This window comes from Chelonus insularis, unplaced genomic scaffold (assembly GCF_013357705.1).
Source record: "Chelonus insularis isolate UGA/USDA-ARS -01 unplaced genomic scaffold, ASM1335770v1 contig_128_pilon, whole genome shotgun sequence".
Classification (NCBI taxonomy): Eukaryota; Metazoa; Arthropoda; class Insecta; order Hymenoptera; family Braconidae; genus Chelonus; species Chelonus insularis.
In genome coordinates, this window is record NW_023276368.1 from 530,393 (window position 1) to 553,861 (window position 23,469).

At 28.9% G+C, this 23,469-nt stretch overlaps 3 protein-coding genes across 20 annotated transcripts; 1 reads left to right on the plus strand and 2 right to left on the minus strand.

Moving 5' to 3' along the window:
• Positions 1-125: 125 nt before the first annotated feature.
• On the minus strand, positions 126-12,565 carry LOC118068235 (troponin I-like). 18 transcript variants are annotated; one of them, XM_035085503.1, is made up of 13 exons: positions 12,413-12,565; positions 11,313-11,356; positions 10,093-10,110; positions 9,639-9,767; positions 9,429-9,552; positions 7,430-7,530; positions 4,666-4,709; positions 4,441-4,582; positions 2,899-2,916; positions 2,278-2,316; positions 806-1,331; positions 636-743; positions 126-556 (listed from the first exon to the last, which is right to left on the minus strand). In XM_035085503.1, the coding sequence occupies exons 2-13, from the start codon at positions 11,325-11,327 to the stop codon at positions 540-542; spliced, it is 1,281 nt and encodes a 426-aa protein (XP_034941394.1). In that variant the 5' UTR covers positions 11,328-11,356; positions 12,413-12,565; the 3' UTR covers positions 126-539. The 18 variants fall into 18 exon arrangements, with proteins under 18 accessions (XP_034941394.1, XP_034941385.1, XP_034941411.1 ...); XM_035085494.1 differs by lacking the exon at positions 7,430-7,530 and adding an exon at positions 8,984-9,084; XM_035085520.1 differs by lacking the exon at positions 7,430-7,530 and adding an exon at positions 6,811-6,911 and having other exon boundaries at positions 806-1,328; positions 12,413-12,563.
• A 247-nt stretch (positions 12,566-12,812) lies between these two features.
• Positions 12,813-18,139, minus strand: LOC118068380 (uncharacterized). Its single transcript, XM_035085736.1, has 10 exons — positions 18,013-18,139; positions 16,297-16,594; positions 16,001-16,208; positions 15,223-15,931; positions 14,875-15,128; positions 14,437-14,624; positions 14,135-14,363; positions 13,887-14,061; positions 13,479-13,710; positions 12,813-13,395 (listed from the first exon to the last, which is right to left on the minus strand). The coding sequence occupies exons 1-10, from the start codon at positions 18,128-18,130 to the stop codon at positions 13,110-13,112; spliced, it is 2,697 nt and encodes an 898-aa protein (XP_034941627.1). The 5' UTR covers positions 18,131-18,139; the 3' UTR covers positions 12,813-13,109.
• A 477-nt stretch (positions 18,140-18,616) lies between these two features.
• Oseg6 (intraflagellar transport protein Oseg6) lies at positions 18,617-23,443 on the plus strand. Its single transcript, XM_035086834.1, has 5 exons — positions 18,617-18,839; positions 19,008-19,390; positions 19,481-23,003; positions 23,083-23,159; positions 23,231-23,443. Exons 1-5 carry the CDS (start codon positions 18,825-18,827, stop codon positions 23,352-23,354), a joined length of 4,122 nt encoding a protein of 1,373 aa, XP_034942725.1. The 5' UTR covers positions 18,617-18,824; the 3' UTR covers positions 23,355-23,443.
• Positions 23,444-23,469: the final 26 nt, after the last annotated feature.

The following is a 23,469-nucleotide window of genomic DNA, read 5'->3' on the forward strand; positions in this document are numbered from 1 at the left end:
GTTATTAAATATATATTTCAAGAAACCTTGGTTCCACTTGAGCCTTTGTATTATTATTATTGTAAAATTTTAACAAAAATGAATTACTTATGATAAGTCAGAAAAAACAAAAAAATAACGTAATATTAAATAATGAAATAAATGTTTTTATTATTTATTTAAAATAATAATGACATTTTCTATGATAAATATTAACAAATTGTATATTATCAAGATATTTGTCGACTCAATCTTTCTTGGGGATGTGTTATGTACACGTTTGCTTTTGTAGTGAGACAACTGCATTCAATTACGTTGACATTGGTTATATTGAACGTAACCAGGATGATGATTACGTTGAGAGTATGATAATGACAAAGGGGTTTGATGGTAAGTACTGTTGAGAATTATCATTGAATCATGTAGAGACGATACATTGAGCAGTTATGTATTTTTTAGAAGCATACATCGTACCAATCATGTTAAGTAGATGATTGACTGGTTTGTGAAGACGCATAAAAATTTTGTATGCGAGATATTGGTTGATATTCATCATTAAATTATGATGCTGGAGCTGCTAATAAATTTTATCATAATTATATGATTTAATTTTGTTAATATTAATAATAAAAATAAACAATTAAATGATTACTCACGTTCAGCGGGTGCAGGTGCAACATCAGTAGGTGCTGCTGGAGGTGCATCAGCAGGAGCAGGTGCGTCTGCGGGGGGTGGATTTTCAGCTGGTGGTGCTGCCGCTGGAGCTTTTAAATGACAACATTGATAAATGACTTTATTACAGGCTTATGAAAATTATCGAACAAACCTTCTGCGGGTGGTGCAGCTCCATCAGCTGGAGCTGGAGTTTCTGCTGGAGGTGCTCCTTCGGCTGGTGGAGCTGCACCTTCTGCTGGTGCTGGAGCTCCTTCGGCTGGTGGAGCAGCTCCTTCAGCTGGTGGGGCACCTTCCGTTGGGGGTGCTGCACCTTCTGCTGGAGGAGCCGCACCGTCTGCAGGAGGTGGTGCAGAACCATCCGCTGGAGGAGCTGCACCGTCTGCTGGTGGAGCAGCACCTTCGGCAGGAGGAGCCGCTCCATCAGCAGGAGGTGGTGCTGCACCATCTGCAGGTGGTGGTGGTGGTTGATCCTCAGATGGAACTGGTGATGGTGCTGGTTCAGGTGTTGGTGTAGCTACCGGAGGTTCTAGTGGAGGTATTGGTGATGGTGCAGGAGTCGTTGCTGGGGTTGATTCTACGGTGGTTGATGGTGCTACCGATGATGGATCTGGTGATGGAGTTGGTGGAGCAACCTCTGGTGTTGGTGGGGCTGGTTCTGGTGCAGGCTCAGGTGCCTTCAATAATTTTAAACGGACACAATCTCATTACAGTGTTACTGTTCTAAAACTATTCTGTAAGTATATACATTAATTAACATACATAGAAAATGCTAATACTTACTTTGCATACACGTTTTGTAATTACATACTTTATTCTTTATTATTTTTCCCACAGAACACGTGAATTACTATAAACTTTGCTACATTACATTCAGACATGTAACATGCTTATTTTTCTATAAGCTATCTATTATTTTAGTTATAATAATTATTGTTATTATTACTTGTAGACAAATCATTATTCACGTAAATTGGATCACTCGGATAGTAGGATCTTACTGAAGGGGTAAGAAAGAAACTCAAGGTAAAATAAATTAACATGAGAGATAAGTGAAATTATATTTTGTGTTATTGACATTGATGTTTTGTACAATAGTTTTTATGTGATAAGTTTAATTATGTTCCTTTCTGCTCTTCCAGATATCATTTTCTCCAACACCATAACTATGTAAATGTATTCTCATAATCATATCATGTATAATCAATACTGACATTAACATAATTGTTAGGATTATTTGATAGTGTGATTACATAAAAGATATATAAAGATCAGGTAAATATAGGGATAATTATTGACAAAACATAATGTAATAAATCTCATTTTTTTAAACATACATATTCCTTAAAGGTATCTTTTTAATTGTATTATTGACAAAATTTTGAATGACAAAAAAACACAAGATGAATAAAAATAATTACTTTCACAATGTGAATAAATAATTTTAAATGAAAGAATAATAAAAATACAAGACAGGATTATTGGAGGGATTTTTTTAAACAAAAATTATAAGAACGAAAATATTTTTATATAAAGACGAGAAAAAAAAAAAAATAAGTATCATTTGGGTATTTGTTTTTTTTGATGGATTCACATTTCTCATGCTTCGACTTCTTCTTCTTTTACCTTCTTTTCTTCTCCTTTCTTGGACCAATCTGGTTTTTTCTGTAAAATGGAAAAATTGAAGATTAATAGTCTTGTCATATATTCAATTGTATAATGTAATGGAAATTATTATGATTATTTTAAAGGTACTATTTAATTCTAAGACATATCAAAAAGTAATTATTATTTAACTATCTGTTAAGACAAACAACAAAAGAGCATATAGCATCCACATAACATTGTCGCATCCTTTTTTTTTTTTCATCTAATTTCTAATCTCTACTTCCTCTAACAATTTCATGAAACCAATTAATTATCTAAATATTATCTTCAGGGACTAGTAGTAACTATAAATGTAGAAATAGAACTTCAAGTGAAATTGTTTTATCATGGATAAATAAAAGTTTAATAGAAATAAATAAAAATAAAAAACAGACTAGGATGTCAGTTTGAAAAATATTGAGTAATTGTATCACTTTTTTTGTTGTTGTTTTTAATACCGTGCTACAGGCGATAGAAGTGCTATTCTACTAAGAGTAAAATAAAAATTTAATATTTTTTAGATAGTTAGAAATTAGATTATTTTCTAATCGCAAATTATTATACTTTATTTCCTTTCTGCGACTGGCATTAGAATTTTACCTTATCTTTTGAGGCATTCTGCAAACATAAGTCAAGAGCATAAGTATTAGTCAAATAAGACATAGACAACAAATTAAAGCATAAATATTGAACATGATCATTATATTTTCATCAACTTTTCTTTTTTATTATCATTATAATGATGATCAATTGTTCATATTTATAATTTAACAAATATATTTATTTTCATTTATAAAAAATCCATTTCCATTGATAATTATTGATATGTAAATTAATTTAATTATCTTAGAAATTTTATTTTTTGGCAATAAATTATCAATAGAGATATTTATGTAAGACAACATAACTACACATTAAAAAAAAACCAATTCAATATGAAGCTTGGTAATAAAGTCTGGTGAAAATGCTGAAAAATGGGGCATAAGTTTTGATTTATTAACTCCAAGTTTGCATTTATTTGTGTTTAATATGTAAATATGCATTTAGTTTACTTGAAAAAAAAAAAAAAATAAAATAATATATCACTGTGGTAAGTTGGTTTTAGAATGAATGGTCAGTAAAAGCGTCTTTACCGTTATGTGTAATTCGAGAGAAACAATTGGTGTATACATGAGATAATGTTGTAAGTTATTCTCACCTTTTGACACCATAAATATTTTGTTTATAACTCATATTCACAAGTTAATGAATATTTAAATTATGCAACAAAAATTTTTGTATTAATTTTAATATTTAGTATTTTAATTAATCAATTGAATTTTATTTACACCAATTTAATTTGAAATAGCCAATATTAAGTAGACATGTAGTGCCGATTTTGAGGTTAGAATGAAATGTTTTGTGTATAAAGAACGAAATTAGTCTGATAAAGTAAGCTTTTTTTTTACAGAAAATAAATAATGAAGTAGATTATCTATGTAATAAAATAATTCAATTTAATTGAGTCATTTAAATATATATAAATAACTAGTGGATTTTGAAGAAATATTAATAGATATGACTGATAGTGTTCGCTAATCTAATGATGTGCTTGAGTGAACTATTTCTTCGTCTGCCATTCTGCCTTCTCGGACTTCTTGGGCTGTGAAGAACAACACATGGCCTAAATAACTACTACAATAATAAAAACGAGGATACAACTGGCAGTCATTTTGCCACATCAAGGAGATCATTTTGTTTTCAAATCAATTTTGTTTTGTCTGGATGTCAAAATAATTTGTCTGATAGAATGACTATTGATATTGATCATGAGTAATGTATAATGGGATGACAAATACTACAAACATATTTACAATAGACAAAGGGTTAATTTAAATACAGGGTAAATCACAAAACTACTACCTTACAATTGAGATGACTATTTAAGACTTAAAATACAATTACTAGTAAATCTGATTATTTTTACCTGGTGCTGATCATTTTTGCTATTAGATCAAACTTGAAAATGTTTTAGTATTGATAAACATTTTCAGGTATTTCTTTAATTAAATAAAAATAATAAAATTTTGCTTGATACGTGGAAAGTATCCTTGATGCGTTGTGATAAGTTTGTATGAATGAAAGTATCAACAAATAATTTACCTCTTTATCTTCTTCTTCCAGAGTGAATTCCTTCTTCTTGACTTGTTTCAACTGATTTCTGAAGTTAAACTCAGCTGCTTTCTTCTGGAGCTTGGCAAATTTGTTTTCATACTTGGAAACTTTTTTCAATGTAGGTTTCATGCTGGAAAATAAAATACAATTAACGTTATACAATTGTCAACATGAAATTACTTTATCTTATTTTTAAAAGAAACATTCACTTACAATTTGCCTCTGAGATCGTTCACCTGGCTGTTGAGTTCGGCAATCTGTTTATAATGAAATATAAATATTAATCTCCTTTCTGAATATTCAACAAATATTATATCCTTTTTGTTTAATATTTTTTTTTTCTAAATAATATTCATCATTAAATAATTATTTAAGAAGCTGGGTTATCAGGCAAAGCATATTAATTTTCCAGTATTATCTAGAAAAATAGATCACTCATAAAAAATCTGTGTTTGTAGTAGAAAAATCAAAAACCACACTTGAAGCTTGATGGTTAAAAAAATTTGAAAGTTTTTGCCAGAAACTATAAAAAATTTTTTTATCTAATCACAGTAAAACATGATTGATTATTGAATCAATAAATAGGATTACTTGATAAAACTTTGAACTTACTCTGTAATTAAAACAGAGCATATTTTTTGATTGTCTTTTTACCAGACCTTGGAATTTCTATAGCTGGTCATAGTTAGCACCTGAATCAGTGTTTTATACCTAGTCTAAGATAATTAAATAAAAAATAAATGTATACATAATGTTAAGTATCATTTAGGGTCATACTACTATCGGGGTAGGGGTGGATGGGGCCAGCACAAAAATCATTAAATAAATATTTTAAAATTAAAAAAACTATCCGTGCTTTCTAAAACTAATCTTCAATTTTGTTTTTTGAAGAACATTTTAACATAACTATTTCATTGAATTAAACAACTATTTCGGTTGTGTGTCGGGTCGGTGCAAAATCTTATATAAAAATAGGTCTAGAAGGGTAGTGTCATGAATTTGTGGATAAATTTGTAGATATGAAATATTATTACACAAATACTGGTAGTAATTTGATGTATAGGAATAAAAAATGATAAAAATTAAGTTATTGAATTGCTGGTAATCAACGAATAAAATATATTATTCATACACATTCATCCTTTTCTTTCATTCTCTCTCTCTCTCTCTCTTGAATATTTTTGCTCTCTGAGAATAGGAAATTTGTCATCGCGTTTGAATTTGTGAGAGCCTTAAGTGAGGACAAGAGGATTTACCAGGTGCAGCGCAAGTACGTAAAAGGGTCTTACTGATCACACGTAAGAATTATTATATTATAAATCAATCAACAAAATCACAGTAACATATATCAAATATTTTTCATTTGGAGTTTTATGAAAAAAATAAATACTAAAATAGCATGTTAAAAAATATATATACATACACACACATTCTATATTTATATTATTACAATGAGAGAAAAAATTCATTAGTTTTATTTTAAAAATTAACAATAAATCAAAAATTAAAATACATAATTTCTCTCATGGTAAACATGAAATTATTTGTACTTGGGTAGTATTATTTTTTAGGAAAATAAAGTAAACTTTACATACAAATAATTGACATGGACATGAGATTATTAATTTAAACATGAATAATTTGATATTAAAATGTATTGAAAGGTTATAAAATGAATAACAAATATATTTAATATGTATTGAATAAAGTAAAATAAAAAAGTATTAAAAGCATTTTGTTGACAATATAACACGTTTCAAACACAAATAGTGGATATTTTAAAAGCCATGCAATTGATAGAATTATTCAAGTAATTATTTCAACAACAATTAAAAAAAAATATATATCTTGTAACACGAATTTGTTTGGTATATATTTTTATATCTGAGTATAACCTATGTGTAATTAAGTAATGATAGGATAATTCATAAATAAATAATAAATTTCCATAAACAAATGTGATTTTGCACCGCACTCACAAACACACATCGATCACACTTCTTTCAATAAAAATGTTTGTATTTTTTTCCTTTGAAAAAAACATTGTCATTAATTAATTATGATATTTTCTACATAACCTCGAAATTCGTTCGAAATAAAACTATAACATTAGAATAAAAACGGGGGGAGGGCGGAGTAGAAAAATAAATAAATATAAAATTATTATTCTTCTGTGAAAAATAACTTGGAATTGATAAAAAAATAATCAAACAAACAAACAAACATGGCAGAAAAATGATAATTTAAGTGGTATATGGAATCGATCATTTTATCGAATATCAGAGATAATAATTGAAGGATTGTCAACTTGAGAACCCTAATAAGTCCAGTGGATTCGATAGTGGGTTTATATTGTACCTCATAGTCCCTTTTCCGTACTTCACGCTCCAAATCCCACTTCTGACCCTCACACGCGTAGACGCGTTCGTAATACGCTTGGCAAATCTCCTTCAAGTCCTCTACAAGAAGACGGAGAGCAATCAAAGAATCATCTTAGTTATTTCAATTTAAATAAAAATAATGAATAATTATTTATTTTCCTTACATCTCAGCCATGATTCAATTGAATCAAGTTACCGTTGATTACAAGAATTATTTATTCGTAAAAAAACGTTTTTTTTTTTTTTAAATTTTAAATATTCTATTTTTATTGGGATGAGTAGAATGTAATAAAATAAAAGTGATTGGTGTTGTTAAATCGTAATTTTTCATACTTTTGTGTAAATATATTTTTGATAAATATCTTCAAACCGATGTCCATTTGGCAAAGCTAAATTAATCAAAATCACAATGAAACGATTGAAGTTATATTTGTAAAAAAGTATGTTGATAATAATTGATCATATCATCATCACAATTATAGCCGTGCATTTTATATTTCATGAGCAACATCATTTTTATTATAAAACAAAAGTAGTAATATTTAATAATTATATTGATAATTATAGCAGATCGTTTGGTTTAATTCACTAGTTACCTCAAAATCTTTCATTTTATTTTTCCTTTCGAGGTCATATTTATCACCCTCGAGCGTATAAATTTTGTTCCAATAAGCCTTACAAATGGTCTGGAGCTCAGCTAAAAAAATAACAATCGACAGAAAAAAATAGAAACTGTCTATTGTCCATGATCCAACTATAATGGAAACAATTAATGCTACTATTCCATTATATAATATTTTTTCTCATATTATTCATTAATTTTTTCACGTTTACTCTTTCATTTTTTTCAAAACAATCACATTTATATATCTATATATTTAATTTTTATGAAACATATATTTTTCAGCAAAAAAAAAAGCTCAAGCTAATAAGCTGATAAGCTTTAAAAAATTAATATTTTATCTTTGCAACAAAAAATTAATCTTTTTTTTTTTAAATACTTTCATTTTTACTTAATGGTTCGATCAAATTACTGCTGACGTTAATAAAACTGGGCAAAAAAAGCTTATAGATTAAATACATCATTAATTATTACTTTACTCTACATAATAATTTACCAGAAAAATTAAATATACCGTAAACTACTCAACAACATGATTACTAATTTTGTCAGCTTACTTTTTTTAGCACGAATAATAATAAAATACTGATGATGATAATAATAATAATAATGATAGAAATAATGTAAATTTACACTGCAACCCCATTTGAATAATAACTTATCGTATAAACCTCATAGTCTTTACTGTCAACGTCGAACTCGAGATCATATTTCTTCTCTTCTAGAGCTGAGATCCTTTTATGATACTGGATCAGAATTGACTTCAATGCAGCTAATAAATAGCATCAAAAACAATCACTGATTAATGTTAATTCTAACAACTCGTTATTTATAACATTTTTAAACCTTTTCCTTACTATTTTTAAATATTTTTTTCATAAACATTATTTGCTTTTTTACCTTATTTCAAGTCTCATGGCCTTTGTTTTTTAGAAACAATGAATTTTCAAAAATGTATGAAAATAAATTATAGTGAATGACAAAAACTATTTGTCGATAAAGAATAGTATTGCAAAATAATTAAATTTAGATAGCATAATATTTAGATGATTATAAAAAAAAAATAAGAATTTTTCATCATAAAGAAAAACACTTTTATCATATAACTATTAAAAATGTTCTCTTCATTCAATGAAACTTCACACTGCAGCCAGCGATATAGCATTTTTGAAGCTTTTCCAATAGAGTGTCACAGTAAAAATCAACAGTGAAATGACAGACGGCAAATATCGATTGAGCCATACCAATAAGGCACATTAATAGCAGAAATAATTGTATTGAAAAAAAGAAAAAAAAAGAAAAATAAAATAAGATATAGATAAAGTTGATAACGATATATCGAGCATTAAAGAAGAAAGAGTATCATTGTAGAAATATGAAGATAGATTGTTTGTATACACGTGAACAGCGCAATGAAAAGCACAGCAATTGGCCTGTCGTGCAATAATTCATCATCAATATACTCGTAAATTATATCAAAAATTCATAATAAATTTTTTTTAGCCGATTTTCTTCATGAAAAAAATACCTCGAAATCCTTTCTTTTAACGATATATTCAATATCGAATTTTTGGCCCTCCAACGCACAGATCCTATTGTGGTAGTCACGTAGTACACGTTTCAGGACGTCTGTGCATTAATAATTGTTATACATTGAATATTATTTAACGTATGTTAGTGTATCTGCACGTGTAAATGTTTAAATTGAAGAAATTAAATGAAAAATTTGCATTTTGGTTTGATGAATAAGTCAAGGTATTAACATAAACATGTACGTAACGAATGAATGATTAATATGTGACAATACTGAATGACAATGAATAATTTAATTATCAAAATCATCAATGATTATGATAAAAAAAAATATTTGGTTTGTCAAAGGATCACATTCAGACCTAAATAGACAGCATTTCGAATCATATCAAGTCTATATGTATAATAGGAGAAGAAAAAATCATTAAAATAAGTGTTACCTTCACTTGCATTATCAACATCTTTTGGTTGGCCACATCTTTCCTCAATAATTCGTCTTCTCTCAGCAGCTTTTCTTTCTTGTTCTTTTTTCAATTCTTCAGCAGCTTTTTTACGTAACAGCAACTACATTTGTGATGATAATAATAAAATAAATAATAATGTATGTGATAATGATAATATTTAGCAAAAAAAATAATAATAATACTAACCCTAAGTTTCTTCTTTCTATCTGGGGTCATAAAACCCTTTTTAGCCTTTTTTGCTTTTGACGCCTCCTCAAGACGAGCACGAACCTCCGCTCGTTTTCGTTCTGTTTCTGCTTGCTTCCTCTTCTTTTCCTACATTTTCGATGTGAAAAACACTTTAACGACTTAACATTCAACTTAACACCCATTCTTTTTCACTATTCAAAAAACGACTACAAGAACTTTGATTCTTCTGTTTAAATGTTTCATTATCAATCTAGTTTGGCAATGTTTCTATCATTAGAATTCAAAATGCTGATCATTGAAAATGTTTCAAAAGGAATTGATATCAAAAAAAAAACTACAACTTTTTATGATGATATTAGAACATTTGATTGAATTTATGGAATTGCTAGTAAAAGTTTATTTTTTCAACTTCAAATTACTGCTTCTCTGGATTCTGTAAACCCTTACGTACATCCTCGATGCGTTTTCTCTGCAATAAAAAAAAATAAAAAATTATTGTTTATTTACTTTGCCAGTCTATTTATTTATTGTATTTATTTATTTATCAATGTAACTTTGATATGATAACTTTTATAAAATACATGTAGCAAAAATATATTTAACAACAAAATTTTATCAATCACATGTATTTTATTTGGAGTTTTGTTTTATTTTAAATTCAGTAGACTGATTAATATTCATGAAAAAAAAAAACATTTGTTACTGTTGTGTAAATATAAGTAAATGCATGCTTAATGGTTTTGTTGGTGTTAAATATTTAATTGTATCTTCATATTGATTATACCAAGTTTGTGTATTTAGAGGTAAAAAATTAATTTTAATATAACTGTTTATAGATACATTAATGTGTGTATAACAATTAATAAGCAAAAAGATAAAAGGAAAAAAATGTATACTACCGAGAAAGCATGCAATTGAAAACATTCCACACATATTTCTACTTTACCCTTGTGTGTATACATTTGCCTCTTGTACGTCTGAATATACATTCTGTGTGTATATTTTATTTTCACATGCAGGTAAAAATAAATTCATTATGTCTGATAATAACTTTGAAACATCAATTTTTTTGCTTTACAAAATCATTCAATTGATGTTAAAATGATATCAATTTCATTACAGTATAAATAATAAATCATTTTTAAAAAAATATTATAATGAAAATGAGTAATTACAAATTGTCTAATAACTTGTTTGAAAATGTCTAGATAATAATTGATATGTATATCAAGCAAATCTGAAAGCGTTTTATTACTAGGATATTTAAACTATTATTGGAATAATGATAATTATTAATTAAAACAATGGATACAATAATTAATAGTGGTAAAATTTAACTACATTTATTACAAATATCTTTATAGAGTTCTAAAGATTCAGCAACTTAATGTTCTAAATTTCTAAAAGGTCATCACATATTTTCAAATATTCAAAAAAAAAAAATCATAAATAAAAAAATAAACGAGCAAAGAAATCAAAAAAACAAACATACCTTTTAAAATGATAAATATTTTATACTGGAGTATCATTGATGATAATATTAGAATTTTCCATTAGCAATGATTTCGATGATGACATCAAAGTTCATAGAATAAAAATAAAAAAAAAAGAATTTATTTATTAATGTGTCATTATTGAATGTTTATCTAAAATTTATTATACCTACCAAACCTCATCGTCAGCCATTATGGATATTTAAAGCCTCACTCGACTTCCTGTAATAAAAATAAATGAAATTTTTTTAATAAGTGCATATGACTTATACACACACGTAAAAGTGTAACTTTAAAATAAGAAAAAGAAAAAACTTAATATGTGCAGTATAAAGTATCTAATGTTCGAAAATAGATGTAATACGAATAGACCCTTCCACCAACTTTGTGAGCTCTGAACACGATCCAAATTTGGTTGCCACGACCTGGTCATTAGCTTTATTTTTTCCTTTACTAGTACTCTCATGTTTTCAATGAATTTTTATATCCTCTTCAATGAATATTTCAACACAAAATCATTTCTATCAACAAAATTGTCCTTATAGATTTAAAAAAAATCTCTTTCAATATCCTGATAAATTTTCAATTGAAAAAAAATGAAAAAAATCAAATTGAATTTAAATTAATCGAATTACATTCTGTAATAATATTTGGAAAATCATTAAAAAATTGAATGAAACACTCAAATAGGAAATATTTTGTGTATGAATCATGTTTCAATATAGCTATTTATTCAATGAATGCAAGCTTTTGCGGTAAAATTATGCAAGAACCCACGTCATTGGATAGAGTATTTTGCAGAAAAGATGTTGAGTTTATTTATAAACATGGCGCTTGTTATTTATAATTATAGATTTACTACAGAAAACTCTTGTCAAAAAAATAGAATATTGCTCTCAATAAATTGATAAAAATAATCAACGAGATACGATGTAGAGGTAATCATTGAAACATTCTGAAGACTCAACATATAATCCAATTCTGCTTTAAGCAATTATTTTTATAATTTTTAAAATTACACTATTTAATTAATTTCACTTTCTATCACTTTTTTATCTTCCTCTGATGAGAAATAATTTTATCTCAATACGTACAGATTCCAAGCGTTATTTATATTACTTAAAAGCCATTGAAAATTCTTAACACTACAATCACTGCTTCACTGGGGAAAAAAATTTTAATATAATATTATTAAAAAGAACATTAAAGATAATAGTGAGCTATTAAAATAAAATTATGATTGAATTTGTTGTAGCATATACCACAAAAATAGCTTACCTGTAGTGTAAATATCGATAAATATCTGATTAGACAACCGGGTAAAGCAACTCACTACGGGGTACTAAAGAATCTTCTTTCACGACCCTAAAATCTCTTGAATCTTTTACTTGATATGTCACGTGATCAGTTCAAGAAATCACGATGATTGGTTGATACAGATTTAGGCGAACTGTCGGAGCTCCGACCAAGTCCAAAAATAATTACAATCTGAAAACGGAGCCAACCTCTCGTCTTCTCCAACTGTCACCTTTTCCTAAAGAGAAAACCTAAAAGAGGACACAGAGTATATTTACTTAAATGTTATGTTTTTTTTAAAAATACTCTTCCCCTATTATTTATATCTCATTTATTTTCGTTGAAAATACAAATTTCAATTAAAAATTTTGATAATTGCACTTGAGTATCAGCTTTGATTTTCACTATACATATGGAACTAATGCTAATGATTTATTTACACTGATTCACTATTCTGCCATCACTACTGACTGTTTGATTATCCTGTACTATCTATAACAGGCATAACTGAAATACTAATAATTTTATAAGTCTTTCTTATTTACTTTGTAATACTTTAAAGGAATTATAAAAAATTGACATATAAATGCACTAAGAGAGTCATTCTTCCGTAAAAAAATCCATCACTAGTTTACGTTTGAATGTTGGTGAATGCAATTGAAAGATGAATGAATGAGTTTTATACTTGCTCCGGTGTAAATTTTTCTAATTCTTTTCTAATAGCAGCTATTAAAGGCACTGCTGGATCTTCAAGAGTTAGAGGAGAATTTGCGGAAATCTGAGTAACGGTGACTTCCGGTAAATTTGGCCGGTGAAATGGTCCTGCACTCATTGGTCTCGATCCCCAAGCACCCCGGGGTTGTAGAGTCGTGTTTCCAGTTTCCGGGATCGATTCTTCGGCTAGATTTCGAGGTAGTGAAGTTCGTGGTCTTATTTTTAGAAAGTCTTTCGGGCTTTCGGCTGGACTAAAAATAAAATAATATTGATTTTTTTATTAAATAAATCAATTGATTATGATAAAATATTTAAAATATTTTCTCTGCCAAACCTTGGATGGATCGATTTCTCTTTCCATTCCGAACACATTGTAACACGATCTGGTGAAATTGCGACCGATGGTGGATGCAATGATGTTGATATTGCGGTCACTTCTTTTGTTTTTACGTCTTTTGTCCCAAAAAGACTGAATGAATCTTCTAGGAGTTCGTGAAGTCGTCTTCTTGCCCGACCTACTGGGCCTGATGACAGTAATTGACGTTCTGGGTCTGTCTCTGAATTTTCTGAAAGCATAATTGACATCTTTTCAAGTACTTATTTCAGAATTTTTCGTTTTATTTATTTAACAACCCTCCATTGCTTCAAGGATTAATTATTTTCCATTATCATTGAAACATCAAGAAGGGTAAATTATTATTGACAATGAATGAAGAAATTTTTCATAAAATATCAATAGAACCTTCAACATTACGATGTTTTCTAAGATCCCAAACAATGGGCCCAACTACCCCCGGATCTTTGACCGTAGTACTTCTCGTTCGTTCAAATGAATCATCTTTTAATTTTTTATTATGAAGACCATTTTCTCGTCTTGACATCTCTGGAGTTTCAAATTCGATATCTAAATTCCTTATCTGAAATTAAATTGAACAATTATAGACTTCATATTTTTATTACCATCGATTTTCATTGAATTATCAAACTTACAACTGACGGTTCTAATATTCTAGATAAAGGTTCGACGCTTCTCATGCTTGGAAATAGTTTACACGAAGGCATAGATAAGTATGAATGTGGTGATGCCGTTTCTTCTAATGAATGAACACGACCATTCTCTGATTTTCGTCTCTCATGGCAATCATCTACCGTTTCCATTGAATCTGAACTCTCTGATCTTTCTATCGCATTTGATTTCGTTAATCTCTTCTTTCCAGACCTGAATAATTATTAAGTTCATCTTTAAATAAAACTATTTATTGATAAATTTTCTGCTTTACTTTATATATTACTTGGATTTCACGGGTAATGTGGAATAGTTTGTAGAATCCCAAGTCTCATTAATATGCCCTTTGATATCTTGTTCATTATCACTTGATAATTCTTGAATATCATCATTTAATGTGTTGGGAGTAATGGGCGTAGTAATTGGAGTTCGAGAATTACTTGGTGGTGTTTGTCGCTGGCTGGTACCATCCGTCTATAAACAATTTAAAGTATATACAATTGAGTTTCAGAATAGTTTGCATGATACTCATAAACTTTTATTCAATTTTAATCAATAAATTTATCTCATTAAATCATTTATATTTATTATATCTCAACAATGTTATTGTTTTTATCATTCGAATTATTAAAATTACACGACTCAATTAATGAGAAGAAAAAAAAAAATTTTTTTTAAGTTGTTCAACTTATACTCACGTATTGATAAAACTTTTTCAACTTACTCGCCCTTCTGTTTCCGAAGTATATCCAGTATTATCCAATCCCAAAGTAGATGGGGAATATACTTTATCATTTTTTAAAATACTTTGATTCGGGGGAGCCGAAACCGCACTATAAGCTCTTTTCTTTTTTGCAGTAATTATAAGACCGGCGATTACTAATACTAAAATAATGATTGCGGTTCCAGCGGTTCCAATAAGTAACCAAGCGTCTCGTGATCTTGAAAGAGCTAGTGGTCGAGTTTCTTTTAAATAGGCTGAAAGAATTTTTTTTTTTTATTTCAAGTTTATTCGATTAATATAAATAAATATGAAATATTTATAAAATGATAGCATGTGATAAAAACTTACGTTCACTTTGAATGACTACTGGTGCACCGAGTTCCAAGGCTACTTCTTGAGGAGATAAAAGTGCCATATCTTTGGCAGCTGTTTCAGCAGGAACAGGTTTTCCATCCAAATGAACAGAATAAATTAACCTAGTTGATCCGTCATCAAGTACAGTTGTGTTTTGCATTCTTACTTGTACAATGTCGATACCTTTTATTCGCAGTCGTGAATTAGGTGTATTTGAATCTGATATTTTCTTAACTTCATGTACTTTTTTTTGGTTATCTAATAATGTATAAGCGTCTGTTTGATTCATTGAGTCTTGTTTTTCATTAACACTTGGATAAGTATTACTATCAAATGATAGTTTTATATCACTTTCATTAGGAAAATCTGGATAAAATTCATCTACATGAGATCTCAATGCTTGTGGATTCTTTATATTTTTATTTATTGAAGAATCCTCTGAGACAACTTCAACTACCATTGAAGTATCAGTCGTTAAAATGTAATCTTCAACTATTTTTCTTGTAGATTTTTTAGAACTCAATTCATCTATCCGATCCAAAGAGTCTACTTCAGTATTTAAATTGGCAGCTATAAATAATTTATCATTGGGAATTTTTACTTCCCTCATTTTTTTTCCAATGTCACTCTGATTTAATCCATTAAATTCATCAGATGGTGATTGAATAGATACACTTGAATCATTCAATAGTACATTTAAACCCTATAATCAATATTTGTATTAAAATCCAACAATAATATTTACATAGATAATAAGAAAAAAAAAATATACATTGTCCGTAGTTTCTCTGAATTTAACATTTAAATTATCTGACGGACTTCGTTTTTTCGTCACTCTTCGGAGTCGTGGATCTGTTGACAAAAGTCCAAGATGACGTTGTTGCTGTCTTGCAAATGCAGCACGATATAATCGAGCTAATCTAAGTTCTACTTTTGGTGGAACACTTTCTCCCGTTCGGAGTACAGTTAACAACCAATATCTAAAAACAAAAAAATATTTAATACTTTTCTCAATTTCTGCTTTCTTTGAATGTATTTGATTCTAAAAAGAAATAGTAAAATACATACCGAGGGCCTGGATCACTACCAACAAGAACACCAATTCCCTCATCTTCAATGATCGTGGGTGTAGGATCAATACATGACGTACATCCTGGATCATATGGTCTAGGTTCATTATCACCTTGTTTTGAATCCTCTCCAGGAACATAAACTGTTGCTGTATGATGAATAGTTCGTGTTTCGTAAAAAGTAAGCATCTGATCGGGATCTAACCATGGTGGAGCGTCTTCAGCACCGGTCCAAAAAAAATCCTGAAGGTGTACTTGTCGTCCAGGAAGATGTTCGATTAATATAATTTCGTCTTCTAAAACATTCCAAAGGATATTATTATTTATAAGTGGTACTAACCGGTACAATCAGATTTTTCGATGGTTATTATATCATTATAATCTCTGAATTCACAATAATTTGGTAATTTGTATTTAAACGATCAACAAACTTTTCGTATACATGGAGAAGATACACATTGTAAGATGATAATATTCTTGATCACGAATCGTCGCGTGTATAATCGACATATATGTATATCAGTACTGTACAATACTGTAACTTGTATACAATTATTTGTTGAATGTAATTATTTTACCAAGTTAAACGGATTAAATAATTAAAGCATAACAGCTTGTGAAGATGTTTGAAAATCAATTTGAGTTCTATGACCTTTTATTAAAGATAAGTAGAATTTGAAGGATATTATTTTTTATAATGTGATGTTTGCATGGAAAAAAAGTATGTAAAATTTTCAATAAAAATTGAAACGTATAACTCCACGGTCTGTTTGCGTTTCCGGTCCGGAAATAAATTGTGATGGTCTTGTAAAAAAATTACGTCGCAACTACACGCATCATTGCTATCATTATTTTATGAGATTTACTGACAGCTAGGTATACCTTATAAATCTTTCATATTTATTATGAAATAAAACATCAATATAAAAATGTCGATCCATCATAGATACCTGTAAAAATAAAATAATCTATGTGTTTAATCGATACCAAGTTCCTATGGTAAAATAACGACACTATTTTTTTTTTTAATTTATGTGGTAATTTCTACTATTAAAGTTTTCATTACTTATAAATTATTCAATAAATTTACATTTAAATGTATTTATATACCCATGTGTTTATGAATTTGTTTTTTAATTTAAATAATGTATTAAAAAGAAAAATAATCAACAATAAAATCTCATTAATTGATACTTTTATTAATAATCACGTGCATAGGTATTAAAATAGGTAAACAAAATACGAATGCGTGATAATAAAAAAAATAATAGAAATGGTAATAATATCGATTTACCGGCATACACCTGCACACTTGCTCTTTCTTTTCGAATTTCCTTGACTTTATTACTTTCATATAGGTATAAAATTATATTCAATCACTTCAATTTTTTTTTCAATGTAAAACAATAAAAATGTTTTAATTATTTAAGTTTTTTTTAAAACAATGTACTTTATCATAAATAAAATGTATTAAGAAAAAAGTACAATAGATAATCAAAGTACTTGTATGAAAAGCAATTATGTTAGTTACAATGTAGTTGGTATTTTTATAAATAATAAAACACCTAGTGGCATCGACCTTTTCAAGCCACAAATCTGAAATTCTTATCACGAAATCAGAATAATCAAAAGACAAAAACAAAACTTTTTTCAATAAATACTTATGAAGTAATAAATTATTAATATAAAATCAATATTAATTCTTTGTTTTCACCTGCACCAGGCGGCAAAGCTCCTTCAGTCTTAAAGCTATGCCAGAGAATAATAAACAATTGTATAAATTTTAGATTCAAACAATGTGATAGCCAAATAGAAATAACATTGCAAAGCATCGCGATGTGCGCGCTCTGCTCAACTGAAGTTTAGACAAAGTATACGCTTCAAAGTACCCCTTCTATTTTAGTCGACATATACACAATAAAAGGGTGAATGATAACCTAATAGTATCAAATCACTTTTATGCACATGCGTCAACTTTTTTACTTTAGCCTTATTTTTTGGATTTATATCATATTCATTTTTACGCCATTTTACAGCTTTTTTTTTCTTAAATTTACTTGTATAATTGTATAATCATCCAACATTACTCAAGAAGTAGAGAAAAAGAGTAATATTCAAACTGACTGTGATTTTTTTTGTTATTTTGAAACAATAGTTTTATTATCGACTGAGCAGAAAACAATAGAAAGATCTAACGTATCGACATGCGGTATATGCGTGGTTCACGATTATCTGCTCTAAATACAAAATAAAAAACTTCACCCATACATACACTGAATATTTATAAATCAATGTGAATTATTGTTGTGTGGGGAAAAGTTACTCAAGCATTGCGATACTACATACAAACGTAAATGTAAACCAAACATAATCATACTAGTTGACAAGCCGGTTCAATAAATCAATAATAACACAAATTAATATCTCTCGACAAGTAAAGAGAATGTGAGCATTTTGGATTTTTTTTAACATAATAATATTATTTAAATTGGAATTTACAATATTTTTTATCGCTAAACTATCATCATGGGTTCTGACAAGGTTGGTTATATTTGTATACAATTATTTTATATGATGCATTGTTATTTTAAATTGATAAAAAATTTTTATAGAATTGAAAATAAGCTTTTTAAAGGTTGTTTTTATTAGCTTATGATATTTTTATAATTAATTTTATGAATAATTAATTAAATATACGATTTCTTGAAGGTTTTATACAAATTAGATCATCCCCATGGTACTGGCAGTGTTTTTGTCAGTTGGAAAGCAGGAAACAGTACACATTTAGCAACTACAGGTTGTGATGGAGTAGTTTCTATTTATGATAGACAAGGGGAAGTTCAAGAACGAATACAAATAATGGGAATGTGTGCTGGATTTGGTTGGGACTCAGATGGAGATATATTAGCTATAATTGCAAATAATTCGTCAATTATTACTTTATGGGATGCATCTACTGGAAAAAAATCTCATATAGATGCTGGTGTACGAGATTCATTAACATGCATGGCATGGGCTAAAAATTCTTGCTGTATTCTTGCTGTAGGAACTCAAAAAGGAAATCTTATTCTTTATGATCATTTGAATTCTAGGTAAAAATTGTTTTGATAATAAAGTGATGTTTTAACAATTGCTTAATGGTGTATAGAAAGAAACTAATCACAAAAAAAAATTATTTCCAGGCGAATTCCTGTACTTGGGAAACATAGAAAAAAAATCACCTGTGCTGCTTGGTCAACAGAAGGGTATCTAGCATTAGCAGCAGAAGACAGAATATTATCCATCAGTACACTTGATGGTGATACAAGAAAAGAAATTCCTCTTCAAGGAGATCCACATGATTTGCAATTTGGAGAAATGAAATCAGATAATCGAGCTAATGGAGAAAATACAATATCAGTAATCGTTGGAAAAATTACACTACTCCTCTATAATACTAGAGATCCAGATAATCCAATTGAACTGGCCTTTCAAAAAAGATATGGACCAATAGTAGCTTACAAGTGGTATGGAGATGGTTACATAATGCTAGGATTTGAAGCTGGATACTTAGTTTCAATATCTACACATATCAAAGAAGTAGGTCAAGAATTAATTCAAATAAAAAATCATCGTGATTCCTTGAACGGTATCTCATTAAGTCTTACAGCGGAAAAAGTAGCAACATGTGGAGATAATACAATAAAAATACATAATATAAATCGTTTAGCAGAAACAGAAAAAGTCATTACAGTGAGTGGTGAAGCTGGAGTTTCAAGTATTGAATGGTCTGCTGATGGTACCATGCTTGCTGCTGTTACTCACAGTGGTAACATATTGATATATTTAGCACAAATCCCGAAATTAATAAGTGTCTGTGGAAATCGGATAGCTTTATTGACTAGTTTAACAGAAGTTGTTGTACATCTTTATACTTTGGATAAAGATAAGCCAGATCCACAGATATTTAATACAATTATTGAACCAGCTATATTAGCAGTTGGACCAATGCATATGGCAGTTGCTTTGAATAATCGAGTTTTATTTTGGAATTTATCTGAAAATATTACTGACACAACCAATCAATCTATGAGCTTTGAACGAGATTATTTAGCAACTGTAGATGGTATTCGTTTGAATGAAACATACACTTCTGTATTATTTGATGGAAAAATTCAATTACATTCGATCAAAAGTGATCCAACTTTGGTGAACGAAGGAAAAGATTCAAAAATATTTTCTGATCAAAGTTCTTCTAATGGTAAAATAACCTGTCATGCTCTTACTTCAGATTTTTTACTATACGGAACCGATATGGGTAGAATAGTTTATTTTCATATTGAAACATTTAATAGTTCAACAGAATATTCCCATAAAAGTGGAATTAAAAATATATATCTAGATGCTAATGGAACAATAGCGTGTTTCATTGATGATAAAGACCAAGTTTTTATTCATGATCCTGTGAATGAAAAAGTCATGCAAGTACCAGAACCTCCGGATGATATTGAAGGAGTTATTTGGGATCAAAACATATGCGAGAGATCAATATTTGCTATTTACAACAAGTTAAATATTGTTACATATATTTTTGTTAAATATCATATTGATGGAAGTAAGGTAGAAAAAATAGCAACCACCAAACTTCCATCTGAAACCGTACCAGCTTTAATGTACAGTGGAGAATTAACACTTGGTATGGCAGGTGGAAAAATTTTTCAAATTACTCTAGCATCTCATCAAGACATTGGTAATATTGTTGAGAATAAAAAAATAATAGAAATTCTTGAAAATCAAATGAAATGTCGTAGGTATCAGAAATGTTTTGAAACATGTATGATGCTAAATGACAAAGATTATTGGCTTAAATTAGCGACACATGCACTTGAGAATTTAGATATTAACACCGCGATTCGAGCTTATCGACGAATTGAAGATGTTTCGATGGTTTGGGCTTTAGAAAAGATCATTAATATTGAAGAATTAAATTTACTATCTGGACATGTTTGTACATTATTAGAAAAGTATAATCAAGCAGAAAAATATTTTCTTGCATCGTCCGAACCAATAGAGGCCTTATATTTACGTAGAGATTTAATGGAATGGGAGCAAGCTTTAACTTTAGCTAAAAAATTACAACCTGATGAGATACCATTTATTTCCAAAGAATATGCGCAACAGTTAGAGTTTACAGGAAACTATTCATTTGCTCTAATTAATTATGAACGTGGTTTATCAGAAATTAATAAGAATACAATTAATGAAGTACAATACCGCAATCATTATGCACAATGTATGGCTGGTATAGCTAGAACATCAATAAGATGTGGTGATAGCCGTAGAGGTGTAGCTATTGCTATGGATAATGAAAGTTCAAGGTCATTAAAAAAAGATTGTGCTGAAATTCTAGAGAATATGAAACAATTCAATGATGCTGCTATTCTCTATGAAAAAGCTGAATATTTTGACAAAGCTGCTTCTGCTTACATAAGACTAAAAAATTGGGTAAAAGTTGGACAACTATTACCGCACATTTCATCTCCAAAAATAAATATTCAATTTGCAAAAGCTAAAGAAAATGAAGGACATTATGATGAAGCTGCAAAAGCATATGAAGCTGCTAAAGATTATGATAATATTATTAGAATTAATTTGGAGTATTTAAATAATCCAGCTCGAAGTGTTGAAATAGTCCAACAAACAAGAAGTATTGAAGGTGCAAAAATGGTCGCTCGATATTTCCAAAAGATGAATGATTATAATTCAGCTATTAAGTTTTTAATATTATCAAATTGTCATGATGAAGCCTTTCAACTAGCTAATCAACATGGAAAAATGGAATTATATGGAGAAATATTAACAAATAATCTAGATGATACTAACGTAAGATTAGAAGATTTTAGGAGTCTTGCCATACACTTTGAATCACAAAAAAATAGTTTATTGGCTGGTAAATTTTATTATTATGCCAAGGAGTATCATAAAGCTCTAAAACATTTAATAAAGGCAGCACAACTCACTACTGATGATGATGCTGCACTTTCATTAGCAATTGAAACAGTAGCATCATCTAAAGATGATAAGTTGATCAATCAACTGATTGATTTTCTTCTTGGTGGTGATGGCCTACCAAAAGATCCGAAATACTTATTCCGATTGTATATGGCTACAAAGAAATATAAGGAAGCTGCAAAAACAGCAATAATTATCGCTAATGAAGAACAAATAAATGGCAACTATCGAAACGCACATGATGTTTTATTTGGAATGTATGTTGAATTAAAACGTAATTCTATCACAATTCCTTTAGAAATGACTGAAAATTTACGACTATTACATTCTTATATCTTAGTACGACTACATGTAAAGAAAAATGATCATTTGAAAGGTGCAAGACTCCTCATACGAGTTGCTAATAATATTTCAAAGTTTCCTTCACATATTGTACCAATTTTAACATCAACTGTTATTGAATGTCATCGAGCTGGATTAAAGAATGCTGCATTCAATTATGCTGCAATGCTTATGCGTCCTGAATATCGGTCTCAAGTGGACGCTAAATATAGCAAAAAAATAGAAGCCATTGTCAGAAAACCACCGAGAACGAAAGATCATGAAGCTGAAGATGAACCATTGTCACCTTGTCCTTATTGTAAAAATCGCATTCCAGAAACGGCTATAACCTGTGATAAATGTAAAAATACCATTCCATTTTGTATAGCAACGGTAATTTGTTATTATTGTTTTTAATTATAATTTATAGTCTATAGAATTCATTTTGAATTTATAAATGATTTTTTTACAGGGTCGTCATATAGACGAGAATGATTTTACTGCGTGTCCTCAATGTGATTTTCCAGCTATAAAGAGTGAATATTTAAGGTATGCTTCCTTTACATATTAATTATATGTGAAAGTGTTTTATAAATAAAATGGTTCTTTTTTTTATTTAGAATAATAGAAACTGAAGAAGTATGTCCTATGTGCAGTGAAAGAATAGATATAAAAACAGTACCTCTCAATCTCAATATCCGTCCATATCTCGATCTTCATGATGAAAAAACTCGAGATATATAAAGTATTTTAATGTTATTATAATAAGTAAGACAACGAAACCGTCCTTAACATAATCAAAAATTACTTATATTATATATTTAAAGCATGTTTTTCGCATAATGTTCATTTTTTTACA